This window comes from Amphiura filiformis, chromosome 15 (genome assembly GCF_039555335.1).
Source record: "Amphiura filiformis chromosome 15, Afil_fr2py, whole genome shotgun sequence".
Classification (NCBI taxonomy): Eukaryota; Metazoa; Echinodermata; class Ophiuroidea; order Amphilepidida; family Amphiuridae; genus Amphiura; species Amphiura filiformis.
Window position 1 is genome coordinate 40,884,793 of NC_092642.1, and position 19,870 is coordinate 40,904,662.

Genomic DNA, 19,870 nt, shown 5'->3' on the forward strand with positions numbered 1-19,870 from the left:
AAAAACTAAGACAATTTTGGGTAAATTCGGCCGAAAATTTTGGCTTTTGGTATATCAATGGGTCCAAATTTCTTGACAAATGGGTCTACTTCCAAAATCTCAGCGGCACGTCCCTACCAAAACAAAACTTTAGTACCCCGGTTAGTACCATTAGTAACTTGCTCAGTATATACGCTTTTTGATAAATCCCCACATCCGGCATCCATGGTTGCAAAAGTGTGTTAATTTTCTTATCTTTAAAATGTATTTTTTGCTCCTTATCACAATTTCATTATATATTGCTAACTTCAGGCTGATTGGATCCGATCATGTCAGATAATACAAAATGTCATATGCAATGGAGAAAAACATCAAAATCATTACAGCGTATAGCTTTTCCATTACCATGACCAATGAACATGACGAATGAATCAATCACTTGCCTCGTCAAAACTACCTTTTACTTATTCAAAAATGATTGATTAAGGTGACAATCTGGTTATAATAGACTGTGCTATTCCAGTTGAAATCCATACACACCCCTATGGAAGACATGAGCTTAATCGTGCACACAGGGGGCATGAATTTCAAATCGGAGTTACCTGAAATGGGTGGCTCCATTTGAAATCTACACCCCCTGTGTGGGAGATTAAAGTCAACTTTTCCACACAGGGTGTACGATTTTAAACTGGAATAGTCCAATATTGAAGTTTGCTTACCTTATTAGTCTTCAAGAGCTGCTCAACCAACAGAGGGACTTTGATAGAGGCAACACTGCCTGTACAGCCTATCAATACATGGCGCTTGGCTTCACTGCTCGGACCTGGCGCTGTTGCTGTTGCTGTATCAGTCATTATCAATTACACACCTGCATGTGTCCTGGAAGGAACAATCATTACCTTAATGTTTGAAAGACCTTACACTTAAGTACTGCTACACTTGATCACTTTGACAGGTTGGCAGTACATATAGTGGGCTATACATGCTGCATAAAACATATAGTGTCTGCATAAAATGCATAATGCAATATACTTGGGATACTATGCAGTGAATTATTGGTGAATGCAATGTTACTACAATCACCTTACAAATTTATTTACAAAAATCAGACAAAATTGAGCAACCAAAACTTAAAATTTCACTCATTCACTCTGTTTATGTACCAATAGTACTAGGAAAGTATCTTTCTATAGGGACTATATGACATACTTAAAAAGACAAGTTACTGAATAAAGTTTTACATGTATATCAACTGTTTACAAATTATGTGTAAATTATTGTAAAATATCATCTTAATGTCATGAACATGTTGCCCTCTGTTAACTCTTTGAGCAGTTTTTGTTTTTTGGTAGCGGACAAAAAATTGACAAATATAAACAAGGGAAGAGGCTTACGCATCATACTCTGGAACATAGAAACATTCATACATTACAAACTAGTGCAAAAGATCAAATTAATGATGCTTAATCATATTTCTTAATATGTGACTCCTCGCCACAACTGAGCCCGGATGTCGCCAATCATCATTTTTGAGATATTCAACCAAAATATTCTGCTTGAAATTAGCTTTAAAATGATGTATATCATGTCTATAGTACTTGACATTTAAGTAGTGAAAAATCAATAAAACAGTCAATAAATCCTTTCTTTCCTATTGTTTATTGTTAAGTTCGATGGAGCATATCTCAATAGTGGCACTGGCGACATCCGGGCTCAGTTGTGGCGAGAGTCACATATATCAATTTACAGGGGAAAGAAGAATCACTCATCACACACTACATTATTAAACATAAAATTACAAATGTGGAAACATAACATGCATAGGCAGATAAACCAGAGTAAAACCTCTGGACATATCTGTCTAACCACAGTAGTTAGAGCGCTCGCCCATAGCGAGAGGTCTGGGGTTCAAGTCCCCGCACAGGCAAGTATGTCCAGAGTTTTTATTCTGGTTTATCTGCCTATGCATGTTATGTTTCCACTTGTAATTTCATGTTTAATTATATTGTGCTAGTGTGCGATGCATTCTTCTTCTTTTCTCTTACAAATATAGTTAGCTAGAACATTAACTGAAGCTACAAATACACTGGTTTTAATATCGTGACAAATCATATTGCAGCATGTTTTGAAACTATCAAAAGACCAACACTTCAATTGCTTGGGAGAATAAGAAAAAATGTTTCAAACTTTTATACTTACCGTGTACTTATAAGATCAACTTGCTTTCTGTTACATCATGTAATCAGCACCTGTATTAAAAAATAACAATTTGATAAAATTCATTTGGCAAAAAACGAGGAAAATAGCAGCATTGACAGGTTCAAGCCCTGTTCAAACAGATGTAGCTAATTTCTCTACTTTTAAAGAGAAATATTATATTTCCTATTTTTTCTTTAATACACAGCTTTCAGCTTAACCACAGATAGGCTATGTTTGCACACCTATATATGCTACAATCAAAGGTGCAAAGACTGAATTTTGATGATTTTGATGATTATTTTTCCAAATGAGCAAATTGCTGAATAGGCCTTTAATAAACCTACAGGCCTCACTTTACTGAAAATAGATTTACATGTTAGATACAGCTGTTGGTGTTACGTGTATACCATATAAATGATTATTTTTGGATTGGTTTTATTTTCATGAAATGAAATCGTGAAAATATTTCAACGCAAAAATAACTACATAATTTACAGTGATAATAATACTGCACAATTTACTAATGAATTGAATACATGTATGAATCTTGTATGAATCAATACAAATTCACCCATCGATATATCATCTACTAATAACGCTTTCTGTTATATAAGACGGTGACCTAGTTAGACGTACGAAGAATAACATCTTTGACCGGCACCAAACGAGAGAAATATGATCTGGTAAAGCATGAGCTATTTTCTAAATGGTTAAACAGTGACACTTGGCTTATATATGCACCTCTGGTTATCAAGTGTCACAAGCTGTATTGAAAATAACTGGAAATTTTTGTGGGGAGTAAAATTTTCAAGGATTTTCCCGGTGGCGTAGCCAGGTTTTCGGAATGGGGGGCACAAAAATTTCTTAATAATGCACCGCTGATAATATATTTTGGTGATGGAAGTTGTGAATTGTTGACCCCAATTTCTTTTGCCCAGTACGGTCAAAAATCTAAAAAAATTAAGGGGATACATAGTAAAATTTTCCAAATTTTTTTCAACACATGTTTATATAACTTCTGTGGCAACGTAAACAGCCAGATTGGGGCAACATGTACTTTGCTTCTACACCATGCATAAGCAGTGCACTCAAAATTGTCACGGAATTTGTGCTAAAGCCCTTTGTGTATGACGGCCTAAGATGTACTGACTGTCCATGAGTGGGGGATGCAACTGCATTTCCCTATTAAACATGCAACCAGGAATTTAAAACCTGCAAAAATAGTTTTAACCCATAGGCTTCAATATGAATCTGGTCAGAACAGTTTATAAAATTAACCTGCAAAAATAATCTGTTATACAGTATCAGCAGTCTCAGTAGATCATAATATTTATATCTAAAATACCATGCAAAATTCTAAATCAATTACGGTATAAAACATATTTTTAATAGTCTAGTGACATTGTTGGGTTTCATATTGTTATTTGATATTTCTTTTATGAATGGACATGGGATTGGAATATTGTGATAATAGCCCAAAATTAATATATTAAGTTAAATTTTACAGTGTCATCACAATGAAATGACAAGAAAAATATCACACTTTTGAGATACGACAGTAGGTCTATGTGACAATATTTGGGTGCTTTTACCCCAGACAGAAAAAAATAAAACATATATGGACGGTGACTATATGAAAATGTATCATTTCAGCAAAATTTACTGCAACAATATACTGGAATTCTTTCTATATCAAGAAAATTTGGTGCCACCAAAATATTTGAACTTAAGGTTAAAGGAGGATTTTGTGATCCTAGCATCCTCTTTTTATGACATTTTCAGTAGATATCCACGAAAAAAGCTTATTCCAAAAATTTCAGTTGATTGCAATTTTACGTTTGCGAGTTATGCATGATAATGTGCATTACATTGCTCCATAGGCCACTGTTGTAATTTTGTTCTGGCCAAATTTGACGATATTTTTGCTACACAAATTAATCTGTAAGAAATTTTTGGTACATAAACATTATGTAGCCAGAGGTTTCTAGTGGTATAAAAATCTCAACTTTTTTTGAAAACAGTGGGGGGATGAGGATGTGGATCACGAAATGCCCTTTTCAAGTGACTTATATGTGAAAAGACCAGGTCAAGTTAAATATCAAGTAGGCCAAGTAGATTTCGATTTCCATGTGGACTTGCCTGATGGGCACGTAAAGATATTGAAATTCTACAAGGCCTGATTACAGTGCTTTAGTGCTAAGTCCACAAAAAATCTGTATATGGGCAGACAAACTTTATTAGGGCAGGGTCGGTCGGTTGAATTAATTTTTTTGGCAAATGACCTAAAAATCACAAATATCTGTAAATATTTAGCAATTTTTTGAAATTATAATACAAAAAAAAATCTGGATTGGTCAGGCTCGTAGAACAAGCTTTTTTTTTACATAATAGAGTAGATAAGTAAGCTTACCTGAATTTTCAAGGATGCTTTCCATGGTTATCAGAGAACAATGTCTGGTCTCATTTCAACACTGAAAAAAGAGGAAATATACAGAAAGCTTTAAAACTAATACTAAATCACAATTTTAATCTGTCAGCTGTTTACCTTACTTATTTGATGTTGTTGGGATATCCTCATTGTACACTCTGTAAAATTACTTGGTTTCAAATTTATTTTAATAGTTTTACTGAAAAGGTAAAGGTAAAGGAGTTAAATCTGCATTTTTTACAGGATGGAGTGCCCATCTCTCTTTTGTTAGCGATTAGGCCAGACTCCACCATGAAATGTTGCTGTGGGGGGATCGCCACACAAAGCGAGTCTGTTAGTTTCCCAGCATTTAAAGTAGAGATATTACAATTTCAGGTAAAATGTCCCAATTTTGTCTTTAATACAGTTCTTTCAGCTTAACCACTAGCAGGCTATATTAATATGTGACATGATCAAGGGGAATGAGTCACATGTTGACCCTCGAAAATGAGTTTTACACATGTTTCTAAAAAGGACATTTATAGCTTTCAGAAACTGAAAACCCCATGTTGATACAACTTTTCTTTGCAAAGTTATGTCAATTTATCAATCACTAAAAACAATATAAAACGAAAGGATTTTAATACTTTCTTCGTCAATATCTCAAAATCAATATTAGCGACATCCGACTCATTCCCCTTGATCGTGTCACATATTACATATTCTATTAATTAACAAAGGTGCAAAAAAATGAATTTTGATGATTTTCCGGATGAGCAAATCGCTGAATAGGCCTTTAAATATATGCTTTCTTAAAAGGTTTTTGCAAACTTAGGTCACAAACAGGTTTTCATGTCCCGGCTTGTTTTCTAATGAAAAATAACTCCAGGTGACACCCTCTGATGGCAACTATGTATAGAATTATATAATACATTTCATGCATGAAGATTATATCAAGCCTGTCAACCTGATTTCTGTATTGTAACCTATGCAATCGTATACAGCATGAGTCGACATAGCACAATACATTATTAATATGTTGTTTTCCCTCTGTGCAGTTAGTGCCCGATTTTCACAGCCTTGCATATCAAGAACTCTAACTAGACCTTGTAGACATCCAAAAATAGTATAGAGGATTTGATGCAGACCATTACTGCATGATTGCAATTATACCAAAGTGGAATTATTTGAGAAGAGACGTGGGAAGCATATACGGAGCAGTACATGTCCTTTATCTCCACAAACTCATAACTATGCCACTACTAACCATGGTAACACCCACCAACTTGCAATCAGTGCCTCAGGTACTCTCCCACTAGTAGTCACTCTGCAACAGAGGTAATTGCATTGTCACCTTCAGTCTGGCATTTTCCACATCAATGGCTGAGTGCAAGAAGGTCATAAGTGCTTTGTTACTATAAATCACTTATGACCTTCTTGTATTCAACCAATGATGATATTTCACCTGTTCTGTCTACACTTGTGGGATGAGATTGGCTGGAAAAATAGCCAACAAGTTGATGTAGGTGTGTTTTTGTTTGTCTTGCTTTTAAAGCTTACAACATAGTAGTTTGGGCAGATGCGTGTTGTATTTGAGGGTTCAGAATTGGGCAATAAACTCAATGCGGTTGATAAATGATGAGTTAAGCAATCTTTGTTGGAGACTGACAGTGGGTCATTCCAGTTGAAATCCATACACCCTCTATAGAAGGCATAATCTTAATCTTACACATAGGGAGTGTAGAATTCAAATGGATTTATCAGCTAATGTTTGAAGTGGATTGATAATTGACATTTTTAAGCTTGAGCATCTCTAGTTTGTGCATGCTGCATTTACACACTTTTTTGCACAACGTGTTACACGCAGAAGGCATGCAAATAAAGTTTGCCGGATGTATAGTGAAATAATCCATCAGTGACCGGCAAACATGGTGGAATCGGTACTCTTTGGTTATACCTTTGGGCGTGTTCACACTATAGCTAGTTTAATCCACGTCCCGGGTTGAACCTGGGTTGACCCGGATCGAAAGTGTAGTGTGTGTGAACAGAAAAAAAGGCTAAAAAAACTAACCCAGGTCGAAAATTTCTACCCTGGGATGCTGTTTCGACCCGGGTTATGTAGGATGATTTTGGCCATTTTCAGTCATATTGAATTCAGTATGTTAGCTTTATGAATAGTTTTGGGTACATGGTTGATTATTTTTGGTTTATTACTTCAAAATAAGATGGGTGGGCACTTAATTATAGGGGCATTGCCACATTGGCGGCTATTAGAACGAACAGCAAAAACAACTAGATTAATTTGATGCTTTATTTACACAGAACGCGCTAACCAATCAGGTGCATTCACACGAACATAACGAATTGCAAATCAAAACAATTGATGCCATCAGCTTTGAAAATATACCGATTTGCCAATCTTGATCGATGCGGGTCGGGTTTTTCCCTGATTCATTGTGCTAGTGTGAACAGTTTCAGTGTGAACAGTTCGACCCGGGTCCCGTGTCAACAATCCTAATGTGAACACGCCCTTATTGGCTACACAGACAGGAATTCATTCACTTCCAAATAATACTATAATTTAGTATCCTGGAATTCTTAAGGCTCAGTAACAGATGCGTAAACCCTACAAAATTTCTGGCTTTTGGACAAGTAGCATAGGGTACTTGAATGCTACATTCAGCATTCATTCAGCATATTTTTCCTTTACGGCCCCATATCCAGAAGACTTCCCTCCATGCAAGAGCCCAAATCATAATATCATGTAGATTATATTCATAACCACTCAGGCTGCGCTGACTAACACATGTAACTAATGTAACAAAATGTCTGCTTGCAGGCCTTATATTAAGTATGCCTGGACCAAGGAGCTAAAATGAGCTCCTGGTCCTATAGTTTGTAGTGTTGGATACACCAGGAGCCAAAACTGGGTAACCATGGGGTAAAACAGCCTGGGTGTCTGGTTAATATAAGCCTTGTCTGCTTGTTATTTTATAAATCAAATTATTCCACTAAACATACTTTACCATGTAAACAAACAGGTCAATTGTATAAGGGTATGTATGTGTGAATGTGACACAATATCAAGGCTGGTAGATATTTTAATTTAATTGAAGTTAAAAGAAGTCAGCAGTTTAACTTGTCTTTTTCCCCCATCTGATTCAAAACTGATTGAAGAGAATGATAGTAGGCCTACGGTACTGAATTAATACTCTGAATGATGATACTGATGATGAAGATTGAAGATGATACTGATGATGACAATGATGAACCAGGGACTGAATTTTATATCACCATGGATACATAATTTTTAGCTTGTTTGCATCCCATTGTAGTGCATATCGGTACTGCGCATGTGCGGAACCGGTCAGTCCTCAGTTCGACGAACATTCCCAATTGGCAGGGATTGAGTTTTAAGGCGTGCAAGTGCGATCACACACCTTAAATTGCCTTGCCGGGTGCGATTTATAGCACACCTCAATTCCTAAACTTCTTATATTGAGTGTAATTTAATAGCACACCTAACAGCTCACCTTAACATTTCCAGAAGTGCGATTTGTAGCACGTCTATTATTTTCAAAACTTAATCCAAGTGTATGTATGTAGTTTCATAAAAGTGTTTACATTTGTGGGCAATTTTACATCACATTCACACCCACAATTGCATAAATTAATAACAATTAAAATTTCTCCAAATAAAAGTAGACTGTCTCATGGCTACCAAATACTATAACCTAAATGGCACTTGTATGGCACATTAGATGGATTCTGTCTTTCCTAGTACTTGCTGGATTAAACTGTAAAACACCCAGTTAAACATCAATTATGTAAGCTAGCCTAGCTTCACATAGTACAAGTCTATTAACAATTCATTAAGTTTTGTGTGAAACATCATGAATGTTAATGTACAGTGTGTTTATGAATATCATGTCTCATAACCATTGTAACCCCAGCTTGCACAATTCCAGCTAGCAGCTCTGGGATCATACACGCATCGTTTTACTCTAGTCTGTAATTAAATTACATAATTATAGTCATGCGATAGGCCTTAAGTAGTGTTATCTGCATGTACTATAGTATAGTATAACAATATACTAAACAGTGCTAAAATAAAAACCAAATTCCTTTTTCAAGATTGTGTTAACTACAGCGCTGCTGTGTGCCAAAAATCAGCAACAGCATAATTGGCAAATTTTGATGATGAACACATACTGAGACTCCACATATATATATCACATTTGGATATTAAGCTGAATTTATACTACATCGCTGAGCATTAGCGATTGGTTTTTAGCCAAAGAGGTAAGGCATTTTTGTTGCGTTGGGAAAAACGCGCTACCTTATTGATCAAATACCAATCGCTCACCGCTCAGCGATGGAGTATAAATTCAGCTTTATGCTTGATATTTTAATTGCCATGCATGCCAGACACTGAATTTCAGATAAGCTTAGCCTGATAGGTTCTTCAGCGGTCTGCCGATTTGGCGCTATATTAGTACAAGGAACTTATACGATGTCCTCATTCACAAACTGATACTATCTGTCCATCGTATAAGACTGTCTCCGTACGGCAATGTGGTGAAGGAATATTACACAGTCAAGAATAGGCTCCATCATTTTTTTTGTTTTGAACTCTCCCAGTCTCCCAAAACATCAAAACATCAAAAGCGTTGCACTTATACTTACTTAAGACTGTCCTTTTTCATATAACGCAGACAAAGTAGGGCCAACTTGCCTAGAAATGGTCAAATTTTGGCAAGAAATATCTCTGTGTAATCCTATGTAAGTCCCATATCACATCGTTATCGGCGATCGAGGTTTTTTTTTTTTCTGAAGTTTGGTTGGTACCCACCAGCGCCATGCATGTGACGTGACACGGCTAAAATAAGCGACCGGAATCGGGATCGTTAAAACGTCAACAAATTTCAAAACATAGAAAGCAGTAAACTTATTGGCGAGCGGTCCGAATTTTGAGCCATAAGTTTACGTGGTGAACTAGCGCTATATTATAATTATGGCGTAACCGTAAACACAGAAATGAGGTTCTGATTGGCTAATTTGAATCACGTCATCATCACATCAGCACCTCATTGAGTCATTCGCTGCACTGGTCAAGCTGCGTAGCATTGCGTGACCTAGTTCTTTTTACACAATAATCAGAAAGAGCAGACAGACACTGCTGAAGGAATTGAGCATGTTAAGCTTACCTATATACTATAGTCTGACATAATAAATAATATGCATGCCTAAATTTAAAATGTATGATAAGATACAGTATGCAAATGCACCATTGCATATTATGTCATGATGTGTACGTGTGTACCATCATGGTGTACATACATGGTATAATGATATTGATATTAAATGGTCCGTGTCACTACTCTACCATCCACGACACGTTTACTGTAAACATGGTAAACTGTTACAGTCACTCATGATGATCATGTCATGGCAGTATGGTAAATCAATTAATCATTTACAACACAGTATACTTCTTCACTTCAAAATATATTTAACCTCAAAAAGCATTGTGCATACCACGCCTTAATACTCGTCATTTCAACACTACACAACACATACAAGATGATAAAATTCATTCGTTTTACTGTCGATTTTCTTGTACACTGTCAGAATACAAACCTTCCGAATTTGACGCGCTTGCATACAGACAGCGCGTAGTACAAAATTATAGAAAACTTGTAGGAAATTTACCTCATTTGCATAACTTGATGAAAATCGGCCTTGTGATTGGTTGAAAGTAATTGAAAAGAAGTACGAATTGTCAAATTCAATACACCAAACTATGAAAAAAATAAAATAAACGAAAATCTTGGAGGAAAAAGGCAACGTATTCTGTTTTTCGTTTGAATAAACCTCACATTTACAAAAGTAGGTCCTACTTTGTAAACCTAAATGGTAGGCCTATATTACAAAAAGCCTAAAAGTTTTATATTTAATACTACTTTACTTCATTTTTGTTTAACTCATCTCATTTTCATTTTCATTTCCCCCACCTTTCCCTCCATTTCATGTAAATGTTTTCCTTTTTCTTTCATTCTTTTCTTTTTTCTTTTTTTTTCATTATTTGTTTACTCCAACGTTTTCTTTGTTCGTTCTTTCTTTCTTTCTTTCTTTCTTTCTTTCTTTCTTTCTTTCTTTCTTTCTTTCTTTCTTTCTTTCTTTCTTTCTTTCTTTCTTGCTTGCTTGCTTGCTTGCTTGCTTGCTTGCTTGCTTGCTTGCTTGCTTGCTTGCTTCCTTCCTTCCCTTCCTTTCTTCCTTCCTTCCTTCCTCCCTCCCTCCCTTTCTTTCTTTCTTTTCTTTCTTTCTTTCTTTTTCTTTCTTTCTTTCTTTCTTTTTTCTTTCTTTCTTTCTTTCTTTCTTTCTTTCTTTCTTTCTTCCCTTCTGTTCTGCCATTATTTAAGACTTTGTCACTGCTAAAATCTAAAAACGACCTTTTATTTTATTTTATTTTATTAGTATTTTCTTAAGTGAATAAATAATTAGATAATCAATTACATGTACATGTACATAAAATTTGAAAAAAGTAATCCCATCAGTAACATACAGAACACGTTTGAATATCGCAATATAGAGGGCGCGTTACAAAACGTTAAAAACTTTTTGATCAAAACCAACAACATGTTTCTGCGTTTATGATATTTTTTATAAAAAACCCAATATAATTTGTTTTTTGCTGTGAATATGAGAATAAAAATATGAATTGATAAACATTGACGTCTTTGTCACTGCTATCAATGTACAATCTGAAAACTACCTTTTAAACTCACTAAAACATGAGACCTAGAGACCCAAAGGCTTCTGTTGCCTCCGAGAAAGCTGGCCTACCGTATTGAATTTTATTCTTTAAATAGCTTAGATATAATGCAAAGGATCTGGTTTAGCAGCGAATGCCTTCCGCATTTGAGGCATCTGTCAGTATATAGGGCCTACCCCGTGCTACCACTTCTAAACTCCTCTAAACCACTCAAAGGATTCCTTGTTTCATATCGTCGACAAAAGGTGGAAGCTCCCTTTCTAGTTTACTAAAAAGCACAAGATGTTAAGTCATTGCACTATGTCAATGACTAGAAGTCATTTTTACATTATGCTATGCTTATTCAGGTGGAGAAAATCATTTATATTTTAATTTTCCATGATTGATTTATTGATTTTCTTCATTGCCGATAGTATTATTTTAGTAGTTATTAATTAAGTTGCTTAATTAATCAATGTCATGCTTTTGTTTTGTTTTACTCCAAGTTATTAGTAATCGTTAATTTAAAATACGTCATACCGTATTTTCCCTTCTTTGCAGTAGCTGGCACTATTATAAGTGTATCTAAACTAAAACCAAGGCACGGACAAACAATTTAGCGTTTCTTCATTTTCCCCTCGCATCATTTTTAATTTATACTTTGAATATTACATACACACATTTTTATGTTTACGTTATATATAGGCTACACCCTATGTTCTCCTTCACAAAAAGCTGTTACGTCAATTACTTGCTTACCGTACCAATATAGCTCAAATCTCTCTTCTTATTGATAGTATATGTACCCACGATGTCTGGCAATATAATACAGTGCAAGACTGACACAGTAGAGCTCTTATTTCAATTATAGTAAAAGCATGTTATTTATTTCCCGTAACCACTCGGAGAACTGTCCTTTTGAGCATGTAATCCTATACTTCTCTGTTATAAGCGACCCAATAAGTCATTAGTCTTTTGTGAATGGCATTCGTATGTTTTTTAATAAATCAAAAATACACCATTTCTGGCTTCTTAAATATTGAATGCTTCAACGAATCTTCCCGTTTTGATCAACTTCATACCAGTTTTGGCTTTTAGTGCATTTTAGTTTTGCTTTTAACAGCTTTGAACCAAAACCCCACAAAATAACACCATTTTCTAAACATTCTGCATGTTTCGCATACTTCACAGCATCCAAATTTCTTAATTTCTGTCAATTGAATTATAATATTTTGTAATTTGATTATGATAACATGATTACTATAATGAGAATCCTTATATCTAACGCTTTCTGGCTTGCAACCTACTCAATGTTGCTTCTTGAAAATCTTCTGGATTCTCCAAGATTTTTACAAACGGTAAGCTACACTCTATAATATCTTGATTTTCTAAATTTCAATTAATATTTTAAAACAAGTGCTCTTAAATAACGGAATAAAGGTTGTTCTTAGACCTGGAATTAGAATTATGAAAACCTTTGGGCCTCATAGCTAACTGCTAAATTGTTGGTGAAAAGGTAATAAAAGTATACTTATTTAGAATGGCAAATCCAAAAAAAGACAATAATAATTTTTTAAAAAATGTTTTTGGACAACATAACAAAATAAATTCTGTAGTAATTTGTTTATTATTATCATTAATTATCAAAAACTACATATCTAGGAATCGTTTGTTTTATGATTTTTTATTTTTTTATTTTTCTGTTTTTGTTTTAATTGTGACCAACTTTGTGAATTAACCAAAATGGTTGAAACTGCTCAATTTTGAACAAAAAAACTCATAAAAGCCTGATTTTCGCCCAATTGGGACACGCGTAAAAGTTTAAAACAGAAGTAAGCGACAACCACAATTCTTATTACCCAAAAAAAAAATTGCACGAACAAATTCTGATCTTTTCCTTCTCTTTCTCTCTGAATTTATTTTATATTAAAACAAACCACAAATAGAAATTCAAAGTGAAATAGATTTTGTCATGAAACACAATAACAAACATGTATACCACATCATAACAATAACCATTGTAATGATATACCATTACAACATTGTCTCATTCAGCGATTCCGTGTGTGTAAAGTTATGTCAACCCATCACGTGTTTTGTCAGTTATGCGATTTTTTTTCCATTATAGCAGTATTAAATTGTGAACATAAAATGTTTTGGAGAATAAAGTTGAACTATGTGGGAAATTAATTATGAGGTTAGGTTTTTAACACTAGTCTCCGCATACATAAATGACAGCCAGTGAAAAGAATTCACAGACCATCCAGGATTTGAACATGGGTAGGCCTACTTCGGATCTCCGGACTGATGCCCTACCAACTAAGCTAATGAGTCAGATGGAGAAGAACAGTGATGTTAGATCAGTGAAGGCAAAGGCCCACAGATAATAACATCATATTGGGCATCATTGTTTGGGTGTGTTTTTTCAGTTTTCTGTCAAATACAGAACCGGATCGGAACCTTTAAAAAACGGCATCGAGGCATTCCAATACCTGTTTATAGGCTAATAGTTAAGATAACACCGTATCAAGCACATTCCCTGTGTCATGTATGTGTGTATTAAAAGGTTTTAATGATCTGCAATAGTTTGGCCGTGCCAGAAGGGTTCCCTCTGTGTTGGAACATCTTTTCCTCATGGGTTTGCTGGCCGCTAGCTGTCAAATCCCCCCTCCATTGAAGACTCAAACACTATATTCCGAACATTTGAGTGTACAGTGAGCAGAGACGTTTGTCTTAAACATTTTTACAACACCACTTAATATTATACTTTAACGTGCCACTAAAATTATGAATACGCTAAAACTGCTTGTTTCCCGTTGCCTTGTCAATTTTGCTTGTCAATCGTTCTTTTCTATCAGACATTTTCCTTGCACCCCGGAGCATATATAATTATTATTGCACGGCGCTAAAAATGATCGAATTCGGTGGAGCATTACGTCGATATCTTGCACTGATTATTTTATGTTGACTTTAAAAATGAGATGCTTCAAAATTCACTAAACATATAGGCCTAAACAACAACAGTTAGCCAATGAGTAAATTAGTAAGATGGGAAAGATTAGACGATTTAAGCCCATTTTAAGTCCTCAGTCTCTCTCTCTCATCTCTCTCTTGCTCCCCTCGCCCTCTCTGCCTCCCCAGGCTCCCTTCCTGTTTCGCCCTCCCGTACCTTCTATCTCCCCCTCTCTCTCCCTCTCCCACTCACGTTTCCCTTGTCCCCTCCCTCTCTTCATCTTCCCCTCCCCCTCTCGTTTGTTTGCTTACTTGTTTTTATGTTTTGTTCAGTATTTTGATTTTGTTTACTTGTTACTTTTTTTTTTTACTTTATTTTAAATTTTATAGAACCCGTATAGTTATACGAAATTTAATAGAACCCGTTACTACACGAGTGATACAGAAACATATTAAATACAAGCGCAATAGTTTTTATTGTTGAATATAATAAGCTGTGAATTAATGAGTTATTCTTAGTGTTTCCTTTGAAGCGCGTATACGAACATATACTAGTATATTTTTACTCTGTTGGCATTATTATTATTCAAATATATAGCGTAGCAAAGACGGGGAAAACCTAGGTTTCTTGCCTGTTAACCGGGCTGTTAACACGTACTCACCAACTGCACAGTGCACGAAATAATACGACAGATTTCAGACGAAAGAGGGAGACTGGCTGATTCAACAACTGGTGACATCGTAGAAATCTCTTCCCGCAACCTACCGCATAGAAAGTAGTTTTATATCCAATTAGGCAACACTGCGCAGGCGCAGGCAACACTGTGCATAAACAGATTTGTTTTGGAAGGCGACCCAAAGCATGGAAAATCTACGTTAGTATCGGAGTTGAAGTAAATCGTTTCATGGGTGGCTACTTTTTAACAGGGGCTTCAAAATATTGTTATTGGATAATGTTTGTGATATTAAAAGTTGATCTGACGCGTGGCTTTCTGGAAAAAAATCAATAGCGTGATATCGTATTTTTTTGGGAGGAGCTCTGCAATGATGTCCTTCCCCGACAAAACGTTTGCATTTAAATAAAGTAGCAAGGAGAGTTTTGTTTGTGCTGTTTAGTACCAAACAACAGACTTACACATTTGGACAGTATATCAACGCAAATGAAACAAGTATAAACTGTTCGTGCATGGAAAAGATGGAAGTCTTGAAACTTACGTTATCGGTATACCGCATAACATGATATACGGTATGTAAGTGGCTTGTCGCTGTCCTGTGTAAATCTGGATTGTTACCTCGCTTAGTAATACTAGTAGGCTACTTTGGCTGTATGCATAGCATTCTTCTTATATTCTTATCAAAATGGTAAAAAACTAAACTTTAGTGGAAAAGTGAACAACATCGAAATAACTTTTTTTACATTTCACTGGAACTTGTAGTTATTCGCTAATATGTTAAATATTAAACTGTATATGACAGTAAAAGTATTTTGTACATATTTTACAATATATCAGATCAGTAATTCTTATCTCATGAATTCCTTAGTATTTGAAAATAATTTTTCGTTTCATTTTTTTCTGTCATTACAGATCTCAGTGACGTAAGCAGTTGTAATACATCACACCAGCCTAAAATAGTTGAAGAAGAGTCAAAAGCCAGCCACAGTGTTTTTGTTGAACTTGGTCGCTCCATCCACTTGAACTTTGACAATGCAGCTGAGCACGCCAGGTATATATCCACCCACGCAAAACATCCACATTATATGTCGTGCACTGTGTTTCGCACTCTCACTCGCTTCCAACTTAAATAAACATCTTCTCTCTCTGTCCTTTCTGATCTTCTAGCTTTGCAAAGTTAGGAACATGCTTCTAAAAACCCATACAATCATTGTTGGCTATATCTGTTGATATTGCGTGTATAAATCCTCTGTGCTGGTAGCTGTATATAACATGTGTGGTGGTGGGTTTTCATGTAATGCATCATCATGATAAATGAAGGAGCGGCAAGGACTATGGTCTTAACCATAGTGCAAACTGTTGCTATCATGCTTAAACCAGCATGGGCGCGACTCCCGGTATCTGAAACGTGTAAGGATATTTGCGAGTGCGATAGTATTGTCTCACGAGTTGACTGTACTGGCATGGGTTTAGCCCAACTACCTAATATACGAAACAATACAAGAATGTTGATATTTGATCTAAATAGTCTAATGATGATAGACAAGATGGATTTTCTGAAATGAAAAATCTCCGATATTTATCCTTGGAGAACAACACTATTGATGAAATCGAAAGAAATAGTTTCTTGTACCCGAAAAAGATACTCAAGCTGAATCTCAATGGAAACCAATTTGGAGAAGTACCAGTCGCTCTTGAGCATCTAAGAATACTGAAAGATTTAAAACTGGCGAACAACCAAATACGGACGCTCTCCAAAGTGCCTTGGTGCAACCTCACTCGTCTAGAGAGATTACACTTGGATAACAATGGCATTCCGAATCTACCATTAGTCATGACGTCACGACTTAATAAACTGATCGAAATGTCGGTTAGTTACAATAACATAACTGCTATTCCCGTCGGTCAATTTTATAATATGAGTAATCTTGAATACCTCGATCTTTCTTACAACCAAATATCAACCAATGTGCAGTCGTTGTCGTCTCCAGATGACAGGGGTGTTGTTTACTTTCCATATGCTTCTGACATGCCTACTGCTATTCCAGACTTAGAATACGCTGTTGATGACATGGCTGAAGGTATTGTTGTGAACAGCTTCAGAGGTTTGTCAATTCTCAAAGTACTCAACTTAAAAGGGAATAGAATACAGGAGCTTGTGTCAGGTATATTGGATGATATGGGTGAGTTGCGTACATTACTGCTAGATGACAATGAATTGAAACACATTGAAGCAGATGTATTTCGTCGTCATATTCATCTTCGGTTTTTATCATTAAGCAGGAACAAGTTGACAGAGTTACATCCAACACTCTTCGAAGATCTCAGAGAATTGGAAGAGCTTTTTTTGGATAACAATCATATTACAGACTTGACAGCGTTGACTCGCGTTCACATGTTCCATCTGAGAAAGTTGTCAGCGAAGAGCAATCGTATTAAAACCATCGCTCCTCCAGGTTTCAAATATTTTCAAGCATTACAAGAAATATATTTAAGTCACAACAGGTTGACTGAATTCCTAAATGTACAAAACCTCACTCATCTGATAGTATTAGACTTAGGAAATAATCGCATTAAACAAATCCTTCCTATTAATGTTTTTGAAGGAACATCAATTCGAGAGATCTACTTACCTTACAACAGATTTGAATCTTTAGAATTCACCACATTTGTCGACCTCAAACACCTGCAAGTTTTAGACGCGACGGGACACAGGTACATATGTGACTGTCAGTTGAATTGGGTCATGGATGAGTACAATCTTTATGAATATGCATGGCTGTACATGCCCGATGGAACTTCTCTGGATAAGAAGATGTTTTGCCAATCTCCAAATATGTTGAAAAATTTGGCCTTATATGACGGCGTTTTCATGGGAATAGATTCACTAGATTGTACCGAGTATGCCGACCCTCACCGTGTAATGATTCTGATAGCATCTTGGAGTGGAATCGTTTCATTCTTTTTGCTCGTCTTTTGGATGTATGTGTATTTTGATTTCAAGAAAAGATTTTACATCAGAAAACCTCGAAAGCGTTATCTATTAATACATAATGTAGATGAAAGTACCGGCTTACCGTACCACCATCTCCATCCATATGTGCTGAAAGAACAGGATAAAGTGCGCCTCAGAAGTTGTGAATCGGATACAGAGAGTCTTGATATGTTGAATTGCAATTTTGATGAAGAAACTACAGTGTAAATATTAATTTCTTTTTAGGTTAAGTTGCTATTTTATACAGAACAAAATGCATATTTTGCGAGTTTGTATCAAACGGAAAAATACTAAGTCATGGAATATTACTGTATATGCGACGTCTTACAACGCAGATGAAACATCTTATGAGTTCGCCGTTTTGCATGCATAACAAAACTCTGATTTCTCTGATTTTATGCAGGTTTTTTAATCTTACAATATTATTATAATTCCATAAGTTGACCGACAAATCCCATTATATTGTTGGTAATGAGTGGTGCAAGAAACCATTTGCGGAAACGTGAAAAAGAAACGTTTTCGTTTTCGTAATTGGAAGGAGATTCGTTTTTCGTGTGATGGGAGATTTTGGTATCTTTGTTGAATAAAAACTTGAATACGAAGGACAATTGATATATTCAAGCAGAACCATACAAATTTACGAACACTTAAACTGCCTGTATAAATTTTCAAAAATAAAGGGTTGATTGTGACGCACATTGGCGTTTTGAAACAGAACTTGTTTACATGAAAAGCTCTTATTTACCTCAAAACTGTACTAAGTATTGATTCCGTTCGAGAAAAAAATAAGTGCGCTTTATACAAAATGTCAAATGGGCTATTTGAAATTCACACTCACGCCGTGGAAGGTTTCGTTTAAGTCTTTTGCCAAGGGAGTACGGTTTAAAATAAAATCATGAAAATAGACAGTTTGGTAACTTCCATTTGTTACCTCAAAACTGCACGAAGTATTGATTCCTTTCGTTGGAAAAACAAATAAGTGCGCTTTATCATGTTTATACAAAATGTCAAAAGACTTTTCTTAAATTTTCCACATTGGTATGGCAGTATTCGATATAATGCAAAGAAAGTTTTATTCAATGAAGATTTTTGACATTTTGTCTATATCAAACCCTATTGTGCGACATTAATGTGATGGGAAATTATACTTTTGTTAAAATATAATTGACAAAATTGTAGTGTATTAAGATGTATTAAAGCAAATGTAATTTAATTAAGGTTGGTCTTAATCATGTTAACCCTGGAATTATGGAGACCCTTGGGTCTGAAAACCGTTAAATTCTCGGTCTTAAGTGCTAGTATATAAAAGTATATGGCAAAGACTTGATGAATCCATAAAAAAATCCCTAAAGCCCTTTTTTTCAGGCAACATAACATATTTTTTTGAATTTTGACCAACTTTGCCAAAAAATGGTTGAAATCTCTGCTAAAAGCGGACTTGTTTGTAATTCTTGTAGGCAAAAATTAGCATTTTCAGCAATTTTTGGACAAATTTTCTCAAAGTTGGTCAAAATTTAAAAAAATGTTTCCTAAATATCAATAGCTAGTTTTAAAAATTAATAAAAAATTGTTTACTTAAGGGGTGGGGTATGAACGTTTGGACAGTATTTATTGTGGGACATTAGAGCACATCAGACATATCATATTCGCAATGTAATACACATTTTATGTATGGCAAATGATTAAAATTGATATTTATGATATTTAACGGTACTCAAGTAAACTTTATAAATCTGATGATTTATACTTAAAGTGTATGTAGGTGGGATGAAAAGCCGACGATCAATTGAAAATTTTGACCTTTCGTACTAAAGATATGGATTTTTTCCCCAAAACACCAAAAAAAATTAGGTCTTTTGGGAAAAAAAAAAAATCCATATCTTCAATATAAAATTTTCATTTGATCGTCG

The 19,870-nt window shown here is 35.2% G+C and overlaps 2 protein-coding genes across 5 annotated transcripts in view; one reads left to right on the forward strand and one right to left on the reverse strand.

Annotated features, from left to right (window-relative positions):
- LOC140171644 (phosphopantothenoylcysteine decarboxylase-like) overlaps positions 1 to 15,018 on the reverse strand; it is a 182,197-nt gene extending 167,179 nt beyond the window's left edge. The window contains exons 1-4 of one of the 4 annotated variants that reach the window (XM_072194937.1): positions 14,954 to 15,018; positions 4,589 to 4,649; positions 2,179 to 2,228; positions 699 to 858 (exon numbers count right to left, since the gene is read on the reverse strand). In XM_072194937.1, coding sequence (XP_072051038.1) covers positions 699 to 833 — 135 coding nt within the window. In that variant the 5' untranslated portion in view covers positions 834 to 858; positions 2,179 to 2,228; positions 4,589 to 4,649; positions 14,954 to 15,018. Of the gene's footprint in view, positions 1 to 698; positions 859 to 2,178; positions 2,229 to 4,588; positions 4,650 to 10,225; positions 10,248 to 14,953 lie in introns of those variants that run through there. The other 3 variants (XM_072194935.1, XM_072194934.1, XM_072194936.1) reach the window with 3 other exon arrangements.
- LOC140170957 (uncharacterized) overlaps positions 1 to 18,167 on the forward strand; it is a 68,873-nt gene extending 50,706 nt beyond the window's left edge. The window contains exons 2-3 of the mRNA XM_072194150.1: positions 15,878 to 16,492; positions 16,537 to 18,167. Of these exons, the coding sequence (XP_072050251.1) occupies positions 16,273 to 16,492; positions 16,537 to 18,167 (1,851 nt within the window). The 5' untranslated portion in view covers positions 15,878 to 16,272. The remainder of the gene's footprint in view (positions 1 to 15,877; positions 16,493 to 16,536) is intronic.
- Positions 18,168 to 19,870: the final 1,703 nt, after the last annotated feature.